General features: G+C 36.1%; 1 protein-coding gene across 3 annotated transcripts in view; it reads left to right on the top strand.

The window, feature by feature from the left end:
• CAMKMT (calmodulin-lysine N-methyltransferase) overlaps window positions 1-26625 on the top strand; it is a 217280-nt gene that overhangs the window by 20467 nt on the left and 170188 nt on the right. For 2 of the 3 annotated variants that reach the window (XM_069009756.1, XM_069009758.1), the window contains exon 4: window positions 782-826. The exons of the other annotated variant lie outside the window; for it this stretch is intronic. In XM_069009756.1, the coding sequence (XP_068865857.1) occupies window positions 782-826 (45 nt within the window). The remainder of the gene's footprint in view (window positions 1-781; window positions 827-26625) is intronic. 3 annotated transcript variants of the gene reach the window in all.

Raw genomic sequence — 26625 nt, forward strand, 5'->3', positions numbered from 1 at the left:
ATGGAGCAGAAAATAAGTATATGGAGAGAAGCAGGCACCTTTTAAATTACTCTTCCTACCAGAATTGTTTTTATGAGCTTGTTCTCTGATGGAACATCAGTGATTTGTCTGTTTTAAGTACTGTCCTGAAATATTTGGCTTTTCCCCACTCACTAAAATCTTCTGTTTATCAGGAACCTGTGTGTGAAAAGAGGAATCATAACTGTGGTCAGGGATCCCTTTCCTCTAAAGTACTTTTTTCCTACTATGTATTCCAAACATTATCTGTCTTTGGGCCTCTCCTTTCAAGCATGGCACCAGCTTAGAGAAGTGGGAGGTGAAGAAGCCCAGTTGAATGCTTCTGAGTACCTTCTTTCTTCCTGGGTCGGATTGAAGTTTTTGTAGTTCTGTTCTCCTGTTCAGGTTATTCCGATGAGAACCTTTTGGTAAAAATATGTGAATCTCTTAGAGCAACTGCAGCTACTTTTCTCTGTTGCTGAGCAGTGTTTTGTACCTTGGCACTCTGATTAGCTACATTTTGGCATCATCTGTTGTCTTAATCTTTAAAAAGTAGTTGGCATAAGTAGGTTTCTAAGTGTACTACTTGTGCTAATCTTTCATAACATGAAGTATTTTTGAAAGTATTCCATGTATTCTAAATGGATTACCTCGAGAAATTGGATCTTATGATTTACATTAATTAAAATTTTGAAGATACAGTATTATACCTTACATTAAGTTGGTTGAAGGAGAAGAGTATGAATGATTCTAATTAATTTAATGTATTTTACTTTTGCTTTAGATATCTTAGTCACCTCTTTAACTGAGGTAGGGCAGGATAACAAAGGTAAGCATCCCTTTAAGACGTGCTGTCTAATTAATTCAGCTTAGTATTTTAATGCATTTTAGAGTTTTCTCTAAAAATATTTCAAATTTGAGCATAATTGAAATAAATAATTTCAAATGAGTTTGATGTGCTGTAGGTTGTTGCCATTTGTGTGGAACTTGCATGTTTCTTTGTAATCATTATTTTTGTTTTTGTAATTCCTTTTACTTGCCATGTTCTAGCCATGCTTTCAGTGCTGCTTTTCACATCCTGGGTGTGTCCCTTCTGTTTGACACCGTCACGTGTTGTTGGTGGTGGTTTCTGACATGCACATCAGACAGGGCATTTCTCTGTATTGTAGTATAGTCTCATCAGTGTCTGGAGTGTAGAGGTAGCAAGGGGAGTCCTTGTTCTTTGTTTTCTCTGTACAAATGCAGCTGAAATGTTATGCATAATTTGAACCTTGTTTTGGTTTTGTTCCAGGTTTGGTTTAGAGAATTTTTCAAAAGTTGCACTATATTTAATTTTAAAAAATCATATTCAAATGGGTCAATTCATGTCTTCTTTTGAAAATGTCACAGTGAAAGGTTTCAATTTAATTCAGCACCAATTCCTAAAATAGTATTCACAAAAAACTACTTTGAGTAAAATATTTCTGGAAATGAGAATTTGAAACCTTTGGTGAATAATATATCCATTTGAAACGTTTTGTCTGATGATAGTTCTGACTGAAAAGTATGATGAAAACTAATCTACATAGCAGTGACCAGACAGAAATCCAGTGTAGAACTAGTATTCATGTACTTAGCTTGATAAATTAAATGCTGTTATTGTGAGTATGGTACAGTTTAATAAAATTATATTGGGTTCAAGCTATTCTTTAAAAAATATGTGTAATAATATGGAAAGAGGTGAATAAGGCATTATTTCAGAAATATAAAGAACTAATTTTTGGTAAACCTAGTGGATTAAAAGAGCCTCCTATACAAATGGTTTGGTAAATAGAAAATGTGTGAGGAATAACTGCAAGTTTGTTGTAATTATTGGAGTCCAGGCTTGTGATATTTAATTAAGACTGCAGCCCACCTGCAAAAGGTTTTAGTGACTGTCCCATAAACAATGATTTGGAACATACTGGTTCTAGAAATGATGATTTCACATCTACTCTCCTTACTGGTAGAATTATCTCCTCATACCTAATGGTAGCCTTTTTTTACTAAGGCTTAAACTGGTTATTGGTTTGGTCCTTGGCAAAACTGAAATTTTCTTTTGCAATAGCTTTTTAGGTATATTAATTCATCACATGGCCTTGCCTATATGTTCTTTTCTTTATGTCCAGCAAGCCAAATTCAATCATGTTTTCTTAAGCTACAGCTTTTGCTACACTCTGACTTTTCTTTAGACTCGATACATCTGGTTTGTTTCTTTCTTGAAGAGTGTTTGTCAAATCTGAGCATAGTATTCCAGTCAAGACTTCTATAATGCTAAGTAACTCAGGAGATTTTGTGTTTACAGCCTGTAACCCAATATTAAATTTTCCTTTTACAACAGTATGACAAGTCAACAGGTCATGTTGAGCTGTTGACTTGCTGTAAAATCCTGGTTCTCTTCAGAAGGAATCAGTTATTCCTAATTGTGTATTTATGTAGCAGATTATTCTTACCCAATTTCAATACCTGGTGCTTGTCCCTGTTGAATGCTTTCCTGTTTCCAGACTTCTCCCAGTTCATTGCTTTTTTCCTTTGAAGCCTGTCTTTCAACTTATTGAACTTCTAAAACTGATAAATTGCTGGTGTAATAGGCATGTTCCTTCAGATGATCAGTGAAAACACTGAACAGAGCACAGTCTGGTGTAGGCATTTATGGAAACTCCACCTGTTAAATTCACCTGCTTTTACAGCAAACCGTTGAGAATTATTCCCATTATTCTCCATAGTCAGTTTTCTTGATCAGCTCTTCACCCATCTTAACCAAATTTTATTTAGACTGTTTCTTATGAAATTGTCAAAAGACTTTCTAAAGTTTTGATACAACACATCTACTGCTTCTGCCCTATAAACAAGCCTCTTATCTTGTTGCTCTGGTGAATGGTTTTTTTAATTAAAATCTGTAATTTATTTTTTATTGTTACACTTTATCATGGAATACGCAACAAAAGAATGAAAAACATGAATCTGTTTCAAGTTTTTAATTATGTGAAGATGAGGGAGAGGTTGAATTGAATGAAACGTTCTACTTAATTACAGAATGCGTAGTTGTCTTATGCACTGAAAGTCACCTGATGATTCTCTGCCTTACAATTTCATTCATTTTCTGAAAGCTGTTATTTTAATAATTTATACTGAAGATGTATCCAAAGTAATCTTCTGTGCATAGTTCTGTCTTGTAGTTCTTTGGGGTCCTGAAGGACAGCTGCAGCTGCTCTGAGCTATGTACTGGTCTTGTGACATGTTTGGTAATCTAGCAAAAATTAGTATAGGACTGTAAAAGCCATCTACCCTAATACCCTTTATTTCCCATCTCCCTTCTTTTAGTAAGTGTGACAGAAAGTGAAATAATGCAAGGTTTTGGGGTTTTTAAAATTATTATTTTGTTTGGGGCTTTTTTGGTAATTTGGTAGTACTCAAATGAATTCAGGCCTCTTGCACTGGAGAAATAGAATCCTGTAGATAATATTCAGGACTAAAAAGAATGCAATTTGATCCCGTTATACCTTTTGAGATCAACTCCTTGTCTATTGTATTTATTGTCAAACTGTGACTTGTGCTTTGTGAATTAAATTTACTTCTCATCTATGCTAGTACTGGTTGAAAGTGTGTTTCACTATCTGAGGGGTTTTTTTTCCAATTAATTTTTAGGTTTCCCTTTATACTTAGGCCAATTCCAATATTTTAAGGCAGTGCTTGTTGTCACATTTGAATATGTGGTTTATGTCAGCTCAGAAGATAATACTGTAGTCCCCAAAGCACTCTTTTTATTATTAACTAATCCATGCAATATCACTGTTGTGAAATAAAGATTAGATCCATTTAAGAGGTAGGAAGTCTCATAAGTCTCTATTTTTGCTACAGTGCTGTCCATGGTTAGAAGTGGGAGGCAGAACCAAGCCATCTTACAGTGGTGGTATGCAGAGGACCACCTGACTTCTAACCTCTCCAACATACAGGTTTATTGCAAGATCTTTGTTAAATTTGCAGTGGTGTATTTTCAGGAGTGCCTTCTCATTTTACATGCCACCCATTTGGGTTGTCAAAATTGAAGGACTTAGAGCTGTGTCAGAAAAGAGACTTGGACATTGCTGAACTGAACTTTAGATGCTCTGACAATAAAATTTAGTCCTCCTTCAGGTAAGGGAGGCCTTTCTACACACGTAGTGGCGTGGTCTGAAATTCACCCCAGCTGGTACTCTGAGACCTGTATGTCATTGACTCTTCCTCTCTTTGGAGTTTCAGTTCCTAACTTGATGCATTCACAATATTAAATCCTTTCCTTTATTCAGATGCTTCAGCTGTGTCTGTCAATGTATAGAAGGTGTAACTTCTTTTGGTTTGTTTAACCTTCTATGAGGTAGCTGCAGATTTTATGTAGAATTTATGTGGTTTCAGACACGAGTCTGATGGTTATAACACTCACAAGGTGGTTTCATGAAAGTAGGGGCAGTCAGCACACCTGAGTTAGCAAAGAGAATGGGCTTCAGAGCTTTTATGTGCTCACTTACTGGAGCTCCTTTTGGCCAGTAAGACGTGTATTACTAAATGTATTGGGTAATGCCTCATGACAGTGCGTCAGGAAAAAACCCCACTGTAATCTGCCAGTAAGTATGAATTTAGAGTGTGAAGACAGTAGCATGCTTCACCATAAGCTTATACCTAGTTACAAAAAATTTACCTATGCACACAGCTAAAACACTGTACAATCTTAAGCCATTTTACAGATCAGCACCTTAGTATAAATTCTGTCAGGCTAAAAATACTGGAATGTCTTCATAATAAAACATAGTAGGATGAAGCAGCTTGTATACAGGGTCCTTATTTTTGCTGTATTTTGGTTCTCATTTTTAAATTGTTGCAATTCGAAGCAATTTGTAGGTTTACTTACTATTTAATTGGACATTCCCAAAGTAGAAAATATTATTTCCTTTTGTTTGTGTGGTTAAAGACTCTGCTAAAAATGAGCTTAGCCAGATAACGGGGTTTTATTACTAGTAAGAATTAATTTGATAATTTTGTCCACAACCATCATCTGCTTTTAAAATAATGCATTATATTTTCTGTGGAAAACTAACCAATATAAATTCCCTATGAGAAAGGGATGTCCAGCTGCACCTCCTGTGGGAGAGGCTTACTTACTGGCAGGTGAATCTGAGCCCATTTTGTGATTATTTAATAGGTAAAAGGAACAGAGGAAGATTCTTAATCTTAGATTGTCTCAGAAAATATATTTACGTAGGTGGGTTTTGGCTGGTTTCAATTGGACTAGTGCAGTTATTTTTTAAACAGCAGTGGACTGTCAGTATTTATGTACTGTAATGTTTCTCCCTTTGTCGGCTGAGATTTGCAGGCATTGCTTTCAAATGTACATCTGTGAGAAAGTTTTGAAACCAAAAGTCAACTATTTATATAAAATAACTCTTATCAGGGCAGAGGATTAATTATATTGATTAATAACAAGGACTGTGTTTGCTGCATCTGGTTTTAGATTAATAATAATAATAATAATAACAATAATAATAATATTTGGAAAAGGTTGAAAATTCATGAGTCTAAGGTAGAAACCAAAGCTTGTGTTCAGTATTTTTCTTTTTTGTTTTTTCTTGATAGGACATTTGTCACTTTCTTGAGCTGTATTTAAATTTCATAAAACACAGTTTTTATTTTTTTTCCAAGAAACTCTGGCATATAGCCTTCAAGTTAAAGGACTTATGAAGGCTTAAAAACAAATGCATGCAGCAATTTAATTATTCTTTGTTGTACGTAGGCACACTCCTAAGGAATTTTGTAACTTTTCTCATAAAGAAGCAGACTTTTTACTTACCATAAAGTTGAGCATTAAAATGTGAACAGCTTTGTAAGCCTTGACTTAAAAGTAATTACATCTAAATGGTAGTAGTAGCAAAAGTCTACAATGGTTTTAAGCTGCCTTTTTGAGCTACTCAGAAAGGCAGCAGGACCCCCAAAATGCTTAAAAGATACACAGGAATAAAATGCTCATACAGGTTTGGTGTTTCAAAAGGACATCTCTGTATTTTTTAAATGGAGAGTAAAATATATTGTCCTAGAATATACATATTTCAAAGAAATAAAAACAAACAAGTATCTACTATGACACATAGAATCATATGAATCAAAGCAGAGATGGACAGCTTTTGGGAGCTCTCCAAATAATGCCTTCTAATTGTTTGCTCAGATAAAATTCTTGTTGACTTATTTTCCTTGTTTTCAAAGCACTGGTTGAAAAGGAAGTATTTATCCTTCCCATTTAAATTGAATTTTCCAGTTCCAGAGTTAGAAACATGCTGTCATTCGTAGCACTGAAAAAAGTTATAATAGTGGTATTGAATACATATTCAAGATCAGCTGCTTAGCAGATACTTCATTCATTGCAATCTTTGTTGTAACTCATAAATGCTCTACAATGTAAACGTTTGCATAGTGCAGGAGCCAGTTGCACATCTCCCATGTTAATCTCCAGAAGTTATAATACCTCACATTTTCCCTTGGCAGGCAAAAAGTAATTATGATAGCAATCAACATATATAATATAGACTTTCAAATATTTAATTTTGTTGACAGTAGGAACAGCACAACAATATAGATAATTTCAGACAAAAATTGGTAGAGGTAATCTAAGTGCTTTAAGTTGTTGTGATTGTCATTATTTCAAATATGTATTTCCTCATAATTACTATAGTGTTTCCTTTTGAGAATTCTCTTAATGTGCTCTTCAGAAAATGATACAGCAAATATTTTGTATTAAAGTACACAGGTACACATTTTATGGTTTGATGTGGCAAGTGACAGCCTAACAGAAAGGTGAGATGTTATGCCAATTAATTCTGCAAGGCTTATCTAGAACCAGATTGAACTGCTGGTGAGTGAGAATAATTAATGAAAATTCTGTGTTTTCATATATGAATTGTTTCTTAGAATATCTTTTTTAGAATAAACAGATTTTTCTATGTTTGGCATTTAAAGAGCTTTGTTGTAATAGTTGAATGTGAACTGTCAAAAAGAAGTAGGCAGAAAGTTGGAAATTATGAGTCCAGTTATCATAGAATGGTTTGAGTTGGAAGGGATCTTAGACACCATCCGGTTCCAACCCCGCTGCCATGGGCAGGGACACCTCCACTATACCAGCTTTCTCAGACCCCCATCCGACTTGGTCTTGAACACTTCCAGAGATGGGGCATCCACAACTTCCCTGGGCAGCCTGTTCAGTGCCTCACTACCCTCACAGTAAAGAATTTCTGCCTAAAGTTTAATCTAAACCTGCCATCTGCCAGTTTAAAGCCCTTACCTCTTGTCCTATCACTACGTGCCCTTGTCAAAAGTCCCTCTCCAGCTCTCTTTAAGTATCGGAAGGCTTCTATAAGGTCTCCCTAGAGCCTCCTCTTCTCCAGGCTAAACAACCCCAACTCTTTCAGCCTGTCTCCATAGGAGAGGTGCTCCAGCCCTCTGAGCATCCTGGTGTCCTCCTCTGGACTTCACTCCAACAGACTGATGCCCGTCATGTGCTGAGGACCCCAGAGCTGGATGCAGTGTTCCAGGTGGGGTCTGAGCAGAGCAGAGCAGAGGGACAGAATCGCCTCCCTTGCCCTGCCCACGCTGCTTTGGATGCAGCCCAGGACACGTTTGGCTTTCTGGGCTGTGAGTGCACAGGGCTGGCTCATGTCTAACCTCTCACCCACCTGCACCCCCAGGTCCTTGTTCCCAGGGCTGCTCTCAGTCAGTTCTCTACTCAGCTTGTATTTGTGCCTGGGTTTGCCCTACCCCAGGTGCAGCACCTTGCCTTGGCCTAATCTTCCATAGTTATTCCTGTTAGATACTTTTACAAATCAAAGCCTTTAAATATAGGGATTTGATTTGGAATTGCAAAATGTTTCTTATCCCACAATTACAGAAATGTGTGTGCTGCTCAGAAGAGATTAGCCAATGATTTTTAAGTAAATTGGTCTAATTGGCATGGACTTCTTAATGTGTGTATGTACATAGGTATATATGTGTATGTACAAAATTCTATATGTTCACATTATAAATATGGAGAAGAAAACCTGTTTTTTTAACAGGGTGTTTTTTAGTAAGATGTTGTCAGAGATTTATTTTACCTGACAGTTTACTTTGACCCTGCCTGAAATGGGATCTTATTGGTGACATAATTATTGTAAGATGATGAAAGTAGGACTGTAATGTGCCATCTTTCCCCAAATGTTTGAAAGCATTGTCAGCTTTTGAATTACTGTCATATTTTTTCAATTGTTTTTAGTACAAGTAAAATTTGACTTGCCTTAGTAATATAAAGAATCTCATTGTCTTCAGCAAGGCTTGTCAAATGAATCAGAAACATTGTCTTCCCTTTAAAATTGATTTTAAAAAAAATCCCCCCAAATTATTTTAATTTGAATGAGGTGAGAATCTGGTAACTATTGAAATGTTTTCTGTGCTGAATAATAAGGAGCGTGATAATTGAAACTTGGCATAGAAATGAGTAGCAAATTTTACTCTTCCTCCTCTTTTTGAATTGGCAATTTGAATGTTGCATAAAGTAGTTAAGAAAACACACTTAGTACCTGATATTCCAAAAGTACAATTCAAAAAAGAATAAGTAATACAGTTAACATGTTTTACATATATGTATATTATTGCTTTGATGTAATATATTTCTTATTTTATAGATACATATTTCATAAGTTGTGTGTGTGTGTATATTAATTTGTAGAATTTGTAAATTTCATCTGTCTACGGAACAATCTGAAGGACAGTGGCAGGTACTGCCACAGTTGTTTGCCTTTAATCTTTAAATTGTTTTTTTTCCTACCAAAAAACTTCATTGCCTGGTATGGGGAAAAGATCCATGTTGCTTTCTGATGCTAAGAGGAGATGACTGCAGGAGGGAGTAGGAAAAACACTGAGACTGACAAAGAGTCAGAAGACAAGGAGAATGTAGGGGAGAAGAATGAGTAAAACAGTAGTGGTTGGGCAGGAAGGAGAGTTGGAAATTAAGGCATATTTGATTAGTTTTTTTCCAAGAGATAAATCACATTGGGCAGAGCAGAGCCTGGGATGAAATCAAAAGGAAAGAGATCAGCATATCCTGAGACTAACTGGACTGAGACTAGAAGTCAGAGATGGAAAAGAGGCTATGCTAGCTCAGCTTCAAGGGGGCTGGAAAGAAATCATGGGTGCCCCAGAAAATGTTTCCCACAGGGCCAGCAAAAGAACTGTATTTCCAGAGATCTCTCTGATGCCCTCCTATGCCTGCTCAGGTGAAATATGTATTTCATTCTTTTTAACTGCTGCTCTTTGTAGACTGCAGCAATGTTTTAATTTACTTAATTTGTATTATCATAAAGAAGTTAAACTAATCTGAAAGTCACAATCCTGCTAACAACTTGTGGAGGAAGTGATACTCCAGATGATGGCAGTTTTGATGTTTAAAAATACCCACGAAAGTATGTTTTAATTTTAAGGCCTTGGCTTTACAAAATGCACCATTATTTTAGGGTTGCCTGTGCAAATGGAAATTTCATGGTTTGTTCAGTTGCTTGGAGAGCAGAAAGAGGTTCTAGGTGCTTTAGACTCTTAAGACTTAGTGGATGTTTTTCCTCTTTCTGTGCTTCAGGGCTTCATCTAAAGAAGGCGTTGTTCTGAATTCTGTCTATTCCCAGGTCACCACCACATGCTGTAAGAAACACAGTCAGCAAGGACTGTGAGGTGGAGGAATTGTTCTCTTAGCAGTGAATGGTTGGCTCTTTTTCAAATAAAGATACTGAAAAGCAGGCGATGAATAGCCTGCATATGGCTTTCTAGCCAAAGGCTAGAGAAGCCTGCTCTATTAAAAGCTAAATTCAGAAAGTAAGAGAAGGGTCTATATTTAACTGAAGTGCAAATATTGGTTATTTTATCACTAAATGAACACTTGCCTTTAGTTCTGTCAACTAGAAGGAAGCGGTGGTCCTCGGTGAAGTACAGTATGTGGCAGTATTTAGTCTCGTATTGCTTCCTAAGGCAAACAGGCAACACAGCTGTGCTAGGGGTGTAGCAGCATTTCCTAATTCATTTTGTAATTCCCATAATTTGGCAACCTGATGATACTTTAATGGAAACGTATGTTGTGATTCTGTATACAAATTTGTACTATAATAATTTTACGCTCAGACTTCAGATCACAAACACAAGAATCCTTCATGTGGAGAAGTGGCACTTGCTGAGATAACTGGCATGCTTTTGCAGAACATGTACCCAGAAACAATCCTATTTCTGAAAGTACTCCATGTCTTAATTTGTATGTCTGACCCTTACACTCTGAATCATCCTATGATTTGTAATTCTGTTACAGTTTTTAGATAGATAGAAAGGCAGACAGTAGTGTATGGTGATAAAATTGAATACAGTAATACAGCAGTTGGAGGCAAATTTCCGTAGCCCCGTGTGAGTCCAAAGAATATGTTAAAAATCAAGATTGTGGCATTTGTTGTCAGTTTAAGAAACTTTTAGTTTGTTGTTGTGAATAGCCTTATAGCCACTGTTTCTTACTTACCAAACTTAGGTTTTATTGTTGCACCAAGCCTTAATTTAGTAAGCTCCTGACCAAGAAACGTTCTTAGTTTGTGGGATAAAAACAGTTTAATAGGGAACGCAAAAGTCACACACAAGCAAAGCAAAACAAGGAATTTCAGTGCTTCCCATGGGCAGGCAGGTGTTCAGCCATCTTCAGGGCCCCATCACATGTATTGGTGAATTGGGCCATCACTCTGCATGTCCCCATTCTTCCACCTTCTTCCTCCCACTTTATACACTGAACATGATGTCATGTGGTCTGTAATATCCCTTTGGTCAAATATGGAATTTCCCTTTTGTCTCTCTTGACCCAAATATCCCTATTTGGGTCACCTATCCTGGCTGTGTCTCCTCCCAACTTCCCACACATCCTCCTGTCCCCTCACCAGGGCGGTAAAAAGGCAGAAAAGACCATGGCTCTGTGTAAGCGCTGCTCAGCAATAGCAAAAACATCTCTATATTACCAACCCTGTCTTCAGCATGAATCCAAAATATGGCCCCATACCAGCCACTGTGAAGAAATTTAACACTACCTTAGCAAAAATCAGCACAGTTTGGAATAGGTATGTAATGAATAGTAGGAACTGGTAAACAATAGCAAAGACTTTTAAACAGGTGTTGAATGAGAACTTTAGAAATCCTTATTATCCTTGTAGTTACTTTTTTGTAGTTACTTTATTCAGTTTTCTGAGACAAAGACATTGACTCCACTGTGAAAGAAATCAAGAAATTACTGATTTTTTTCTGTACATTGATTGTATATTGAATCAACCTAATTATTATATTAACAGACCTTCTACAGGATCAGAGATCATAAACCTTTCTGTATCTCTGTTTGTCTGTATATGAGAGCATAGACAAAATATACACCAATCTAAAATTTAGATTTGAATGACTTGCAGTTTGAATGACTTTTAGAAAGTACCAGTCTATTTTACAATGTATACACCAGGGTCTTAAACTCACCGCTGGGCCAAGCTAAAAAGGTAATGTCTGATTGTGATATTACTGCAAAACAAATGGTAGCATGCTACTCTGCTTGAAAACATAATGGCTTTATACTATAACCTTTAACCCTGAAATGATGCTTGAGTGGACCTTAACTCCAAAGTGAACATGCCTGAGTAAATAAAACTGTGGTTTCACATAACAGAGAGATACATTTTTGAGATCCTTTGCTGATTATATTGTGTGAAGGTCAATCTTCTGCCCCATTTCTGAAAGTCGGGTCAGAATAGAGATTTTAGGGTCACTTCTTCAAGTATCTAAGCCATTACAATGCACTAATAGGCCCTGATAGCTCATTTTATAAGTTCTTAGCATTAAGCTGGACATTGTTTGGACTCATTTCAAATCCTGCATGTATCCTGCAGGGTTAATTAACATCTTTTTAAATTGATGTTTTTTGGTTATTTTGAATGAAAGTCCTTTGATTTAATTTGTCACTATTTGCTATCTTTTACCATGTGTAAAGCTGTAAAACATTTATGTTCACTTAAGATCTGTATATTGCTTTGAAATTTAACAGTTTAATTGTTTTTTCCTAATTTAAACACATCAAGAGTACAGCATCAAACATGCAGTGGTAGACAGTTGAATACCAATACAGAGTAGTTTGGAGCAGAAAATTTTAGTCATACACTCCAACTATATTTTGCACAGTGAAATTTCAGGTCATTGTCTCCTACTTTGTGTAGAATGCCTTTCTGTGTTACTTATGTAATTGCTATGAATCTTCTTTAAAGAATGCTGAGATTAATGAATTAACAATTTAATTAGAATGATGAAGCAAATATGTAATTAGGCAGCACATTTCAGTTTTCTACTGGGGTAAACAGAAGCATATCAAAAAGGAGATAATGAATTCAAATTGAAATAACTGGTTTTTGAGAACAGTTGAGGAGAATAGATTTGAAAATAGTATAGAATAGATGAGATTGAGACAGAAAAACCACAAACTATCACTGCAAATGAGAAGCATGTTGACCTCTAAACAAAATAAAAAAGTCCCCCTAATACTGGATACTTTTGAGAAAATATTATTTTTAATAAATGGAAGTAAACTGAAACAAGTAGTATATTTTCAAAGAAGAGGAATGGGATTAGCATTTGAAATTGTAAAACTAGTCTTTCCTTCAAGAGCATATTTAAAATTTAGCAAGTATTTTTTTCAGAGAAAATATCTTTCCAAGCAGGTCTCCAAGAGTATTTAGCAATCATTTGGATACAGTCTTAGCATCACCTCTCTCAACCTTCTGTCTGGACTAGTGTAAAACCTTACCTTGTGCTGCAAGCAGCAGCTCTCTGGTATGTAGGGATTCAGGGTGCAGATTGAAGTCGTACCACTCATCAGCAGGTACATTAATTATTCCATGCATCTGGAATGTTCTGTCACTGTGTGGTTGCTTTTAGATCTTGTGAGAAAGTAAGTATTTAGAAAGGTGGCTGGTATGTATTTCTTCACTGAGCTATTGCATCATCAGATTGACCACTGTGAGGACTTCTTTTTTTGCAGTTCACATGGCAGAGTAGTGCTGAAGGTGAATTGTTATGTCAGGTGTGTCATATTTATGATATTTTCCGATTTTTTAATGTAGACCATTTAAAACTCTACCATTGTTCCACCACTTCTTATGCCTGCAATCACTTGTGCACACTGTTTTTGCTGCACTTCTATCTGCTTTGGTATTCTGCTTTCATTCCTTCGGTCTAAAGGGAATCGTACTTACCTCACATATGAGAAAGTTTCTTAGCTGAGCAAGAGCCATGCTCAGAAATAGTGCAATATAGTCATTCAAAAAATATGTACTTGCTGTATGTATGGAGTCTTAGTTCCAGAATAGTGCTTTCTGTGTGTAGATAAATCCTAAGGTTCAAGAAATATTGCAATAGTGAATGGCTGCAGTAGGCTCAGTGTCAAAATTTTGAACTTACAGAAATAGTTGGTAATTTCACAAGTTCTTGCCATTGTGTGGTTTCATTCATAAGTAAAATTGGCATAGAGAATTCTCCAGCAAAGGATTTTTTTCTAAATGTCACACCTCAAACCTAGCTGTATTAATTTTGATTGGCATGCCATCCATGAGCTTTAAAAAAACCCTGGCAGAAACACAACTACTTTCATGTGCATACAGCATTGTCTTTTTCTTTATAAACACTCTGGAAGGTGTAAGTAGGATGTAACCTAAAGGATTTTATTCAAGGGCTCTCATTTCCATTGCCCCCCTGCCCCTGCCCTCCCATGCTGTTTTTCCTGCTACAATAAATCTTAGTCTACCTCCCCTTACCCCTCTTTGCAGGGGTCATGGCCAAGAGTTAGGAAGTGTAGTTACCTTAAGAAGGAGAAAGCAGTGATGTTCAGAGCAGTTTATCCATAAAGTACCTGTGTATAGCAAGAAATTTTGTTGTTTGGGTTTTTTTATAATGAATGTAGATTAAGTCAGGTAAGGACTATACATATGAAACTGAAGTCTGTGCTTTCTCTTGGCATGGTTTTAAAATGTGTTAGCTAAGCACATTCTAAAAAAAATAGGAAAGCAACCTCCAGGACATACTAGTGCTTCTCTACTCAGTTTAATTCAGCTTTGTGATAATTTTGTCTGTTCTGTTGAGAAACATGTCGAACTTTAGGTGCTTGTAAATTGCAAGCTAGACACTTGTTGTTATTGTACTGTCATATGGTGTGCTGATGTATCAGCCTGTTGCTGCTTACAGGAGGCAGTCCTGTTCCATCTCTTGTGTCACTCCCAATACATGATCATCTACACCCATTGCTTATTTTGGCTTTTGATACCAATCTGTCAGTTGGATCAGCTGTTTGATCTAGTGGAAACACTTGCCCACCTTGAGAATGAGTGTTGTGTTTGGTTTGTTTGGGGCTTTTTTCCAGATTAACAAACCTATCTCACACTCCCTGTATCCTCATTATCACAAAAGCTGACACAAAGAAGGTCACTGTTTATTGTTGAATTCATAAGACTGGAGTAGGTGTAGTCTGAAAGCACTTCTCTAATAGATGTTTGCTCTGAAACAGAGTTTTCTCATTTATTATAAGGTGGATACTACCTCAGTTAAAAAAATGAAAATATGAGCCAGCTTCTTATTAAAAAAAGCTATTAGATCTCCTTTAGCTTTTTGGGGTCTAACAGTGTATAAAACAGCACTAAAACATATTTTTATTTGTCATTATGAGAGGAAAATGTAGCTATGAGTAAATAAAGGAAGCCAGTTTGTCTGATAAGAATAAAATTATATTTTTCCATGGTCACTTTGCAGAGTAAGACTGCAATTTAATTTCTTCCAAAGCAAGAAAAAGAAGGTCAAGATGGAAACAGCTTACTTCCTGAAAAGACTGAGATCAGAGTATGTAGGCCTCTACAAAAGTCATTTACTGTTCCCTGTACTCTCCATCTTAATATTCAAGGAACAAGAGCTAAGAAAATACTATGTAGGCATGTTCAGCATTTTTCAAAATGAGAATCTTGGGTGTTGCACTTTTAGGGCACAATGAACACTGATTGCTTAAAACATTATTTTAATAATTCAGCCTTTTAGCTTTAGGTTTAGGGCCGTGTTTTGAAACCATTACATTCCTTTTTATTTGTTGTATAACCTAAAATGGATAAACTAATTTATGCTTTTGGTGGATGTAGATTAAGGCATACTTTATGTCTGGGATGAGGTATGGGGCAAAAAGTTTAAATCTCTAATTATTTGAAATTATTATATTTATAAATCCCTGAAAGTATATCTTTAAAATAATGAAAAAATAATTTTGGTCATTGCTACCCTGCCAAGTGCATCATAGATGCATACCGTCAGGAAAAATCACCCTCTTTACACGTGAACTCTGTCTTTTAGCATGACTGTGCAACGAACGTTCAAAAAAGAGCAGTATATAACTGATGAAACGTTTGTAACCTTTCTCTCCTATTTTCCCCAACAGAATCATAGGAAAACACAGCGTTGTGGACTCTTGGCATTTCTTAATTGCTCTTAATTTCTCTACAGTTTTCGTAGTTGTGGTTATCAATTTCCATTCCCTGCTCTTCTCAGATTTCCATGGTCTTTCTTTTCTACCTCTGGACAGTGGAGAGAAAGGCTTGAGGTGCATTGCACTGGTAATTATTTTAGTGTTAGGAAGTCGTCTCATTGTACCAAAAGCTCAGTGTTTGCATCCATTCCTAAAGTGCTGTAGGTAGTGATTATCCTGGGTGCTTCAATTTATAGACTTCATTATGGCCAGATTAACTTTAATTCTTCTCACTTCTTCTCCCCTCACCCACTCACACAGGTCTTGGAGGGTCTCCACTTCCCTCAGGTGTGTGAGCCCTGGCAGTGTTCTCTTTGTTGACTCTGGACAAAGGTGTGACAGAATTGCAAACTTGTGAATCATGTACTAATGTTTGTTTGCTGGGTTTCAGAAGAAGCTGTTTATTTTAGTAGGCAATTTTCATGTGTGAGGAGGTGAAATGTTGAGAAGGCAGCCCCTCATCAGTGGACAAACAATTCCTAAGAATTTAGCTAATGGCCCCCCTTCAGTGCAGAGAATAGATGGCAACAATTGTACTTCCAGACTAAACCAAGAACTACTTGTTTGGCTGCTAGGTGTTAATGCAAATTTGTTCTTCAGCTCATTCAACCCTAGGGCTCCCATCCTTTGATTTAATTAAATGTAATTGGTTACATTGCTCCTCCCAGGCCCCTGAGGTGTTTTTGTTTATTGCTCACTCTTCGCAATAATGCTTCAATTCAAGGCACAAAATGCTCGATAAATAAGAGCTCTTTATCCTGTGTTGGATTGCAGGGAGATTATTCCCCTCAAATAGTTTGGTTTTACAGTTAAAAGTGAATGACTAGTGAAATAAACTCATTGGGTGGCAAACCTAGCATATCCAGAAGCAAGGAAATAAGAAGGGTAAATTAGATCAGATTAGAACAAGAAATGAAACTGTAATGTTAAATTAGTAAGGGATTGCAACTGGTGTTGTAAGAGCCATTGACACTTTTAAATGATGCTTCACTTAATAGGATTGCTATTGGTGCACTAATATATTTTGAGGGTTACTCTTTCAAAGTTTATTATTAAACCGCTTGTGTATTTTATTAATGGAAGGTATGTTTTAAATAGCATGCATCAGGTAGCAAAAATTGACCTCAGGAAAATATTTAGCATGTTTTTCTAAATGAAAATAATGTTGTATGTGGTCTGGATAATAACAGGGTTCCATTTTTGATTTTTAAAACTACAATATTTAAAGGCTTTCTTTAAAGGGGATGTTTAATTCTGTTTACATTCGTTATCTGCGTGTAAGTGCATATGCAATGTATTTCATTGTTTAGAGATGCAAATAGTCCTAACAATTTATATTGTGAAAGTCTCTCTGCTACTGTCCCAAAGGTAACTGTGAAAATTTGACATTTATCTTTACTTTCAGTATTTAAGCACTCTTGTATCTGAGTGGTCTTTTTTGCCTTCCCACAGTGTTCAGAGAAAAAGCATCTTGTCTTCCACAGTGCTTCTGTCTTTATTCAGGCTTTGCTTTCTCTCTTTGAGAACAGATGTATGGGACACGGCTTACTTACACACCTGGCTCTTTAACATCGCTCAAAGGAGCTGATGGAGAAGAATGGAACTCCAAAATAGTTTGAGTTTGACTTTGCAAATATTTTAAGCCCATCTAAAGTGCTTCTGCTGTAGGTGAAGACCACCCTTCCTGTCCTTCCCTCCACACTCTCATTTTTCATCTGCCCTGTCACAGGGCTTGGGCAGTACAAGAATATGAACAGGAGGCAAAGAGGCAGGACTGAAAGTTTACATCAAGGGGCTGGTAGAACTGAACACTTTGGTCAGCACTGCTGATGAAGTCTCATGTCTTCCTTTTTCTGGCTTAGTGTTTCATGCTCTCACTTATGTCTCATCCTATGCTGAAGCCACTCAGGGAGCTCTTTCTGGAGAGCCAGTACAAGCTGGGGAGTGAACCTGCCCCCAGAATGTTATGAGCGGAATTGTTCCTTCTGATGGCACTGGGCAGTTCAGTGATACTTGTAAGTAAATGTCCTTTTTTAATGGTACGTTAAATTATCCACATGCAAAGTTAGTCTATTCTTGAGTACAGTATGTGTTGGTATGGCAAAACCATCAGTTGGTGCTTGGAACTTCCATGAAGACGAAACAGAGAACAGGTGGTTAATAGGTGGTGTATCAAACAAATTCCCTTCAGCATCCTGTCAGGGCTAAATTAGGTGAGAATCAGGTGAATTCATGGCAATGTCACTGTGAACAAATGAACCCAGATGTGAGCAGATTTGAGGGAGAAGTTTGCCATCAAAAGCCTGGGAAAATAAATGCTAAATATTTAGCAAGCTACCCAAAAGCTAACCTAAACCACAACATCTCAGTGATTAATGTCATAATCTGACTGGTTGTGAAATAATATTTTGTTTTGGAAAAGTTGTCCTGAGTCAACAGCTGCTACTCTTACAGAAATTGCAAAGCTGCTACAAATGTAATGGTTTCCTACAAACACTGGAAAAAAATCGTGATGCTGAATCACAGAAGTATTCTAGCCACAGTAAGGTGATAACACCTTTCTGACAGAGTATCAGTTCTGGACTTGACTCTAAAGGGATACTAAAAAAATATAAGTTCTGCTCTCAAACACTTAGAAAATCGTGTGAAACAAGATAATCTATTTCACTGCTTTGTTTTTCAAGCCTATTTTTTGTGGGTATTTTATTTGAATTTGAAAATATTTACATGTATTTTTTTATTTAAATATCACCTGAAGGTCATTTCAAAAAATGTTACTTCTTATTTTCCACATAGTTTACGTTCACTTAAGTAGAAAAAATAAGTTTCATAGTCAAAAGACTCTATTTAAAGTTATCACAATGTAATAAGATGCCTCTTGTATATTATGTAAGACCTGCTTTCACTAGGTGAAGTGTGTTTGTATTAATAAAATAATACAGAAAAAAATCATTTTGTGAATAGAAGGCCCTATTCAGAAAAGGTCTTCAAATTTCTATGTGGGGTCAAAACACTTTCAGAACTATGAAATGGAACATAAGTAATACTCCTATTCTTGAGCTGTTATAGAAAGAAATAAAATTCTTAGAAATATAACTGTACTTACAACCCACAGCCAAATAATGGCATTCATTCAGCAAAGAAAAAGAATGAATTTCTATTCAAGTAATGGCTAATCTGTACAGCCCCTAAAGCCTGGTACTAGAGCATTGTAAAATGGCATGAACCTAGCAAAAAGAAAAATGGATAGTTTGGGTTTTTTTTCTCCTCAGAATTTCTAGTTAGTATATCTTCACTAAAAATAAAACATTCTTTATTAATTTATTAAAATCATAGATCAAATTGATGCTTATTGCTTTATTGTCCACCCCACATACAAAACAAATAAAACATGTAACATGAATTGTTGTAACTTTAGGATATTAGGATTTTTAAAAAATTCGAGTCAGAAGCATGGATGTAGCTCCTCAATGAATAGTTAATTGTCATCAAATTGAAGCAAGACTCACCTATCTTCATGAGTTAATGTTTTTCGTTCAGTGCTTTTCTCTGCAGTCCAGTAATAATTGCAAATAAGTAAACCATGTGACGACTGCATCAAGAAGCCTGGTTACTGCTACTTTTTAGACTTTATATGTTCTTCTCTGTTTGCAAGTTAACTTTTATCTGCAACTGGGTGGGTCTACTGACTTCAGCGTGGCTTATCCACCCACCATCCTCCTTCTGGAGCTGTACCTCCTCTGCCTTCATCCAAGCACTGCTAATCTCCAACAACATCATCTTCTGTGTGTCTCTTCCATTTCTCCTCCTCCAGTGGCTGCCACTGTTTCTGAGAAGATATCTGAGCAGAAGTGGTCTCCTTTGGTTTAATTTTTTTGGATGGAATGGAGTGCTCCCATCAGTTTCACAGGTGGCTCTAACTGCCTGGCACAGGACAGTTCATGGCCTCATCTCAGTTCTTTCCTAGAGCCTCCTATTACCAAACCCTAGACTTTATGCCCACTATGGCACTGTTCCTGTACAGTAATCATAGTGGGTTTCCCAACATTTCCAGGGAAGTGGATTGTGGAAGATGTTATGTAGTGAGAGGGGAGGTGAAAACAGAACTAGTTTTTCGTAGTATCACTGTGTGTTACCTACCTATTTTAGTGGTAGTTGTAGCACAGGATTATATTACAAAACTGGTGCAGTAAAAATAGTTTGGAAAATATCTGGTTTTGGGACAAGTGCTTGTGTAATTGTCATATTTTTCTTATTTATTTGCACATTTTTACAGAACAGCTACATCTGCAGTAGACTTGTGTTGATCTCTTGATGTAATCATTATAAGATTGATGTTCAATTTCTGCCTTACTAATTTTTCGTATCTGAAGAGGGAAATGAAAATCTAAATAAAAGAACACAGTACTGTGTCAAAGACAGTATTGTAGGCAGGATTAAGTTACAAGGTACATACAATATTTTTCCATATTATTGCCAAAATTTTACTAGGCTGAGAGTGCTGTACAACAAACACAATAACTCACAAACACACAAGTCATAGAACCATAGGATGGCTTAGGTTGGAAAGGACCTTAAAGATCATCCAGTTCTAACTCCTCCATGGGCAGGCATACGTTTCACTAGACCAGGTTGCTCAGAGTTACTCTGATGTGTAGAAGCAGTGGGGAAGTTTGTGTCCCATTTGTGGTAGGCTGGTGATTTATCAGTCAAAACATATGGATTAATATCGCATTGTGGCGTACATCAGAATATAACTAGAATGAACTCACAGTTGAAGAATGGCAGGGGGTGTTGGAACACAGTTGAGTCTGTGCTGGAATATTAATTGCAGATTTCCTGAGTTGCTCACATTTTGCTGTGGGCTTTGTTTTTTAGCTATAACATCGCATTAGTGTGAATTCACATACTGTGGTGATGAGCGCAGTATAATATAAGGATTAGATAGGAGCTGAAATAGAGCCAACTGCTGGGCTCTGTTGATACAAGTCTGCCAGCAATTGCTGTTCCTATACCACTCAGTTGTAGGCCTGGATTTTCAATAGAAATGCCAAACAGTTTGAGTTTTGTACATCAGTGGGGAAGCAAGTTTGTTGAACTCTTCATATAAGTCATAGATTTCCAACCCCCACCTTCCCGTCTTCTGGAGAAACTGAGCTTTCATCTCACTTTCTTCTTCTGGGTTTGAAGGTATAGTCTGTCATTGGAAGAGCTTTTTTACTACCAGCATGTCTTGTGAATGTTCCTACCATTCCCTCCCAGCAAAGGAAGGAGGGTTGTTCTATTGTTTTTACTCTTGGAGGTCCTCCTTTTTGGAGGTGTCCTTAGAAACATTCCTATTTTGGTATCTGTAATGAGGCCTATTGAATTGTTAGGGCTGATGCTGTTGCTAAGGGGAAGATGATGTTTCTTACACTACTAGCAGAACCTGTTAGAAACTACTGCCTGATACTTCAGCTTGGGGTTGCCATTGCATAGCTACTGTGTCCTTTGCTTGGCCTAGGAATGTTTCCAGGAGGGTCCTGGATCATGTGTATGCTTCTGGACCATCTTGGTTGTTACAAATAATCGGGTTCCAGGCAAGAGCCTGTTTTATCAAATGGAAATATTCATCACATGAAGGCAGAGGGAATTTCTCTGGAAGTCTTTGGAATGGGACATAATGCTTGTTGAATTTTTGTGTGCCTGTAGACCCTAGATTTACTGTACCAGATGGTAAATGCCAGCCTGATCTTCACTGCACATTCTACTGCTTATTTTGTTTTTCTCATTGTTTTTCCATGCACAGTTTAACCCACTAGGATTTGGAAATAGGCTCTACCAGTACGTGATTTGAAGAGTTAACTTGCTCTTGATGTGGCAAACCAAAAATGCTATATTTGTGCTGATAAATCATATTCTTCAGTATTTTACTTAAGTAACTCACTTGCAGACTAATTCATTGTATGTCAGATAGATTTTTATTTCTTGAAAATCTGGTTAATAATTGTAATATTTTAATGAAATAATGAAGTTGGCAGAGAAACGCTAATTATTTAAAACATGAATGAAATCAATGAGGAAGATAAGGTAACTTTTTTTTTTCTTCTTAGCCCCATAAGGAGATCAGATCAACCCTACAAGGTCATTCAGTTTTGTAGAATTTAATGCATTTGGCTAGGTCTCTGCATAAAACTAAACCCAATGCAAACAGTGTCACTGCTGCTTTAATACCTCTCCTCAGTGCTCCATTCAGAATCCCAATTTTATGGTAAATTTTTTTAAGGTATTAATTATATTCCTTAGGTCAAAATAACTGGAAAGTTCTGTATTTGATGTTGGTGTTACTGCCATTGCTATGTTATGAGCTCAACATTGCTCTTAATAAATTCTTCGTAAATGTAAACATCATTAAATCTTTTGAACAACTAAACATCAACTAATGAATTTACATAAACACTGCTAATGAACACTTATTTATTATTTTGTATCTCTGCAATTTAGTAACAGATTTTCAAGACAATAGGCAATTTTGTAATCTTAATTTTATAAAACCACTAGTATTTTTTTGTCCCCTTCAACCATTTAATATGTAAATTAGGTATTCTCAAGCTTAATGTTATTCATTTTTATAAAACAAATACATCATTAATCTGATTAAGTTCTTGGATGAGAGTGCTGTCCTCAGATCATTGTGGATCATTTATTGTTGGGCATACATCCAAAAAAATAGATTCAAGCATGGCACTTACAGTCTAGGTTTAGCAGAACTGTTGAAACCCTTAAATGGCATTTTTAGAAGAATGGAAAAGCAGTGCTTACTTGTAACGACAAGCATTATGCGAAACTTAACAACACTTCTTATCCTTAACTGCAGCTCACTGATAATAATTCAGAGCTTATAAATGATGTTGTTCTTCGATGCATTTTAAGAGCATAATATAATAAAGTGAGCATAGCGAAATCCTGACATTATTAAAGTGTGTTGGTCACCACAAGACGTGTTGTGCCAGCAGCACTAACCACCGTACAGCTGCAGACCCCTGTTTTTCTGAACCCTGAAGTTGGCTGTGGCTTTCATGTTGTCTTGAACACTCACAAGAAACAGTAAAAATAGAAATTTGGTGTGTGCCATGGTGGAAATACGGTGGAACAAAACTGACAGCTTTTCACTTGTAGTGAATATATGACTACTTGGTATTTTCTAATCACTGCTGTTAGAACTACATTGTTCAATGCCAGATCACATTGTAATGCTCTTTAAAATTTCTACATTGGTTGGGTTCTTCTGTTTTCCTAATGTGAAGTCTATTAAAAAGGAGTGCCATTTACATATGCTCTAATAGCTTTGTTAGAGGCATGAAATGTGATTGCATTCAGCAGTAGCTGTGCAACTTCATTCCAAGGGCTGCTTTAAAGAGAATAAATTTAGAAAAAAATAATTGGTGATGTTGTTACATGAGCAGAAATACTTTAAAAGTTTGTAGGTGAATTTGTTTTCACATAATAACAGTCATAATGACTTTATAAGGTAAGTGGATGCAGCTCTGAAAACAGAATGATTTAGTGCATAAAAAAATTACAAGTTTTTCAGTCACTGTTCTGTTTCCACATTGAAAACAAAACCTTCCATGTTCTGCAAACAATATTTAGCAAAACTAAATTTATATAGTCTTGAAACAAAATTACTTTTATCATTAAATGAGGTTCCACCATTTGCATTTTTATGTGAGGGATGCAGGAGACTTCAAGTTTCAAGTGGAGATTAAGTTCCATATTTATTTAAGATATTCAGACAATTACATCAGGAGTACTGAAATACAAGAAAAATTGTAATAACCTTGCAGGGTACAGGCCTAAGGACCATACCCTTTTCCCAAAATGTGACAACAATAATTTGGTAATTTTGTGGTTGGGTAAAATACTTGTCATTCAAAATGCCAATAAAATTCACCCATTTCCGGGAATATATGCACTTAGAAATAGTACCTATATATAAGAATAGCTAGATCTTCTTGAAAAATAAAGGAATTAAATGTGCTTCTGTAATGCTTGAACTTCTTTTTTAATAGTTAAAAATACTAAAATTTCCTTTTTAGTTCTGTGTAATAAAAGGATTGACTAATGAAGCCACTTACAAATTTTATAGTTAAAAATACCTTCCAAATGGTTAATCTTCTAAGAGTTGGTTCAGGGATATTTAATATTCCAATTTGCTGCATTTTGTCTTTGAGACTATTTTAAAACTAGGACTAGAGCTTATAATATTTTAAGCACTATTATGATATTAAATACTTCTCACTGATGTAGGTGCAGTACTGCACATAATTCAATGTCACAATGTCACTGTAGATTAAAAGGATGTTCTTGCCCAGAGTGAATGCTTTATAAAATTTTATTCTTAGACTAAAGTATTTATTATTTTAGGCATATAAAATACATTTTTTTCATTGTTGTCTTGGAGACGATGTCAGTTTAGCATAGAAAAATAAACATACTAGATTTCAAGACAGAAATTGATGTCTTTTAGATGGGTGAACCAAAAAGACCTGATTGGAAAGAATATGAGGTAATAAAATTATTAATTAATAGCATAAGTAGTTCTTAGATCTCTGGTAAAGCCTATGAATTTTTGCCTACATATCTCAGTTATGTGACTGAAAGATTTTTTTATTGTCTACAAAAATGGAAAATGGAAGCTTTTAGTTTTTAGTGCATTCATGTCCCCAGTTTGGTGTAGTACCATGTCCTCTTCTGTATGACCCATCTTCCACTTGAGCAGGGAGTGTTTGAAGCAGGTTTCTTCGTACGGAGCATCTGCTCCATATGTTCTTCTTGGGTTGTTGTGGAGAATTCATACCTCTGCTAATTCATACCTCTTTTGTGAATTCTGAACCAGTTGAGGAGCTTCTGATGTTCCTTTTCAGACCTGTTTATTTTTAGTCAGCTATCACTTACTGATTGTGCTCAAAGCACCACTTCAAAATGCCTGCGCTGTGATTTGGGGATGGTTGACTACTACCAAAAGGTTTGAGGCCATTGCCTAACTTTTGTCATTTCTGATGGGTTTTTTTTGCCACCTAATTAGCAAGTTTAAAGGTTGTTTCTTTGAATATATTATTGAAGATTTTATCTCTAATTTTTACTTCAGTTATGAAAATTAATGTGTAAGACCAAGATTGGGAGTGTAAAGTTCTGCAAGGGATCTTTTCAAATAAAAATGATGTATCTTTTTCGTATGGGAGAGGATTGCCTGCTGTAACTTTAACTGTCTCTTCAAGACCTGTTGAGCAGCTCTTGGCATAGTACCACTTGTTTCTGCTGGTTAATGACTCACAGTGCAAGATTTTTTACAGCTTGTGTTGTTATCTTGCCTTTTTCCCCCCCTCTTACTGACTACATTCAGAATTATGTGGAAGTGTCTGTTAGAGAAGGAAATAGGAATTCTTTCCCAAAACATCTGGTGAAACTAAGCCTTTTTACATTCATTAGTGCTCCAAATGTTTCCCTAAACTGTCGTGTCTGTTAAACTCTGGATTGGAAAACTGGATGAGTTTGCAGTTAAATATTCATAAATTTGCACTTACATAAAATTGGCACATTAATCATTAAAACCTAAGGGACAGCTTAAAATTCATGTTTGATACTACAATACATTGGTTTTCAATACTTTCTTATAAACTGGAAAGGAAATGCTTAGAATAATAGCAAATTTATAAGCATGTTGGTGTGGCCTCTTTCTGATTATGTCATTCAGCAGTAGTTGAAGAAGAGCAATTTGACATTTTCCTGGAGGGAGATTGTTAGTTTGTTAATTTAGTTGTAGGTTTTGCATATAACTGCTCTTTGTTACTTCTGTAGCAATTCGGTACATCTTTTGGTTTATAGTTTAACAGGTTTAGTCACCACACTTGAAAGGCATTATCTTTGCACTGGGGTCAGATCAGAAGAAAAGGTTGCTCATGCAGATTAGGCTGCTCTGACAGTGAACAATGAAACTTGCTAGCTTGCTGTTCAGTTTAGGTCCTAGAGCCTATATTTGCGTTACAGTTATATTTTCTTAGATGCATAACAATATTTTGTCATAAAATAGTTTTCTAACTGCTAATCTTCAGCACAGCCTCCCAGATTATGCAAATGACAGTAAAATTATTACTTTCTGACTTTTGTATACACAGTAAAATTACAGACACGTTTTCATCTTTAAAGGAAAAAAACTACATTTAAACCAACATAAGGCATATATTATGGACTGCAGAATGATATTCAGTTATTTCCTGTGGGTCAGAAGGAGTTTTGTGTTTGAAAAGCTATGTCTGTTTCAGTATAATTCTGTAAAATTATGAAGGAAATGCATGTTTGATTCTGGTATTATAATTCTATGATAACTGTCTTATCAGTGTTAGGTGCTATGGCCTACTTCGAACTTTTCATAATGAAACTAGGTTTCTGTGCAGCTGTATGTTAGAAATCTAATTAAAGAAGGCAGGTTTTAGGGCATATCTTGTCTAATAACTAACTTTTACAGACAAAATATGCTCATTCTGAGCCTCCATTTCATTTCCAAACCGAACCTACCAGTAGCTGCTACGTGGTAAATTATATTTGCAATTTATTTTTGCTACATCTTAAAACCGTTTTCTTTTCTTTATCGTAGCAGTGACTTCCTGCCCAGAACTAAATAAAAGCTGGTTGTAATCCTGGCCTTTGAATAGCTTGAGGTTCAGCATTCTTTCCTCTTCTGTGTCAGGTTCTCTGTCCCCACCACTGTAGAGCATTTTGTTTTATAAGGGGTAATGAATGGTGAATTGTTGATCTTCTGAAATGCCCCATTGGATCTTTCTGTTAAGAGCTCTGCCTTGCTAGGACTGAAGTCCAATGCTTAGCATTTTGTTAAGTTTAAGGACTGTATTTATGTAAGGCTAGACAGTATCTGCTGCACTTGACGGTGAATTTGCATGAAGAGTGTTTTGATGGAGATAAAAAAATCTTACCTTTCTTTCTATGTATATCCTACACAGATTTTTTTTTAT

The sequence above is a fragment of the Aphelocoma coerulescens genome, chromosome 3 (genome assembly GCF_041296385.1).
Source record: "Aphelocoma coerulescens isolate FSJ_1873_10779 chromosome 3, UR_Acoe_1.0, whole genome shotgun sequence".
Taxonomy (NCBI): Eukaryota; Metazoa; Chordata; class Aves; order Passeriformes; family Corvidae; genus Aphelocoma; species Aphelocoma coerulescens.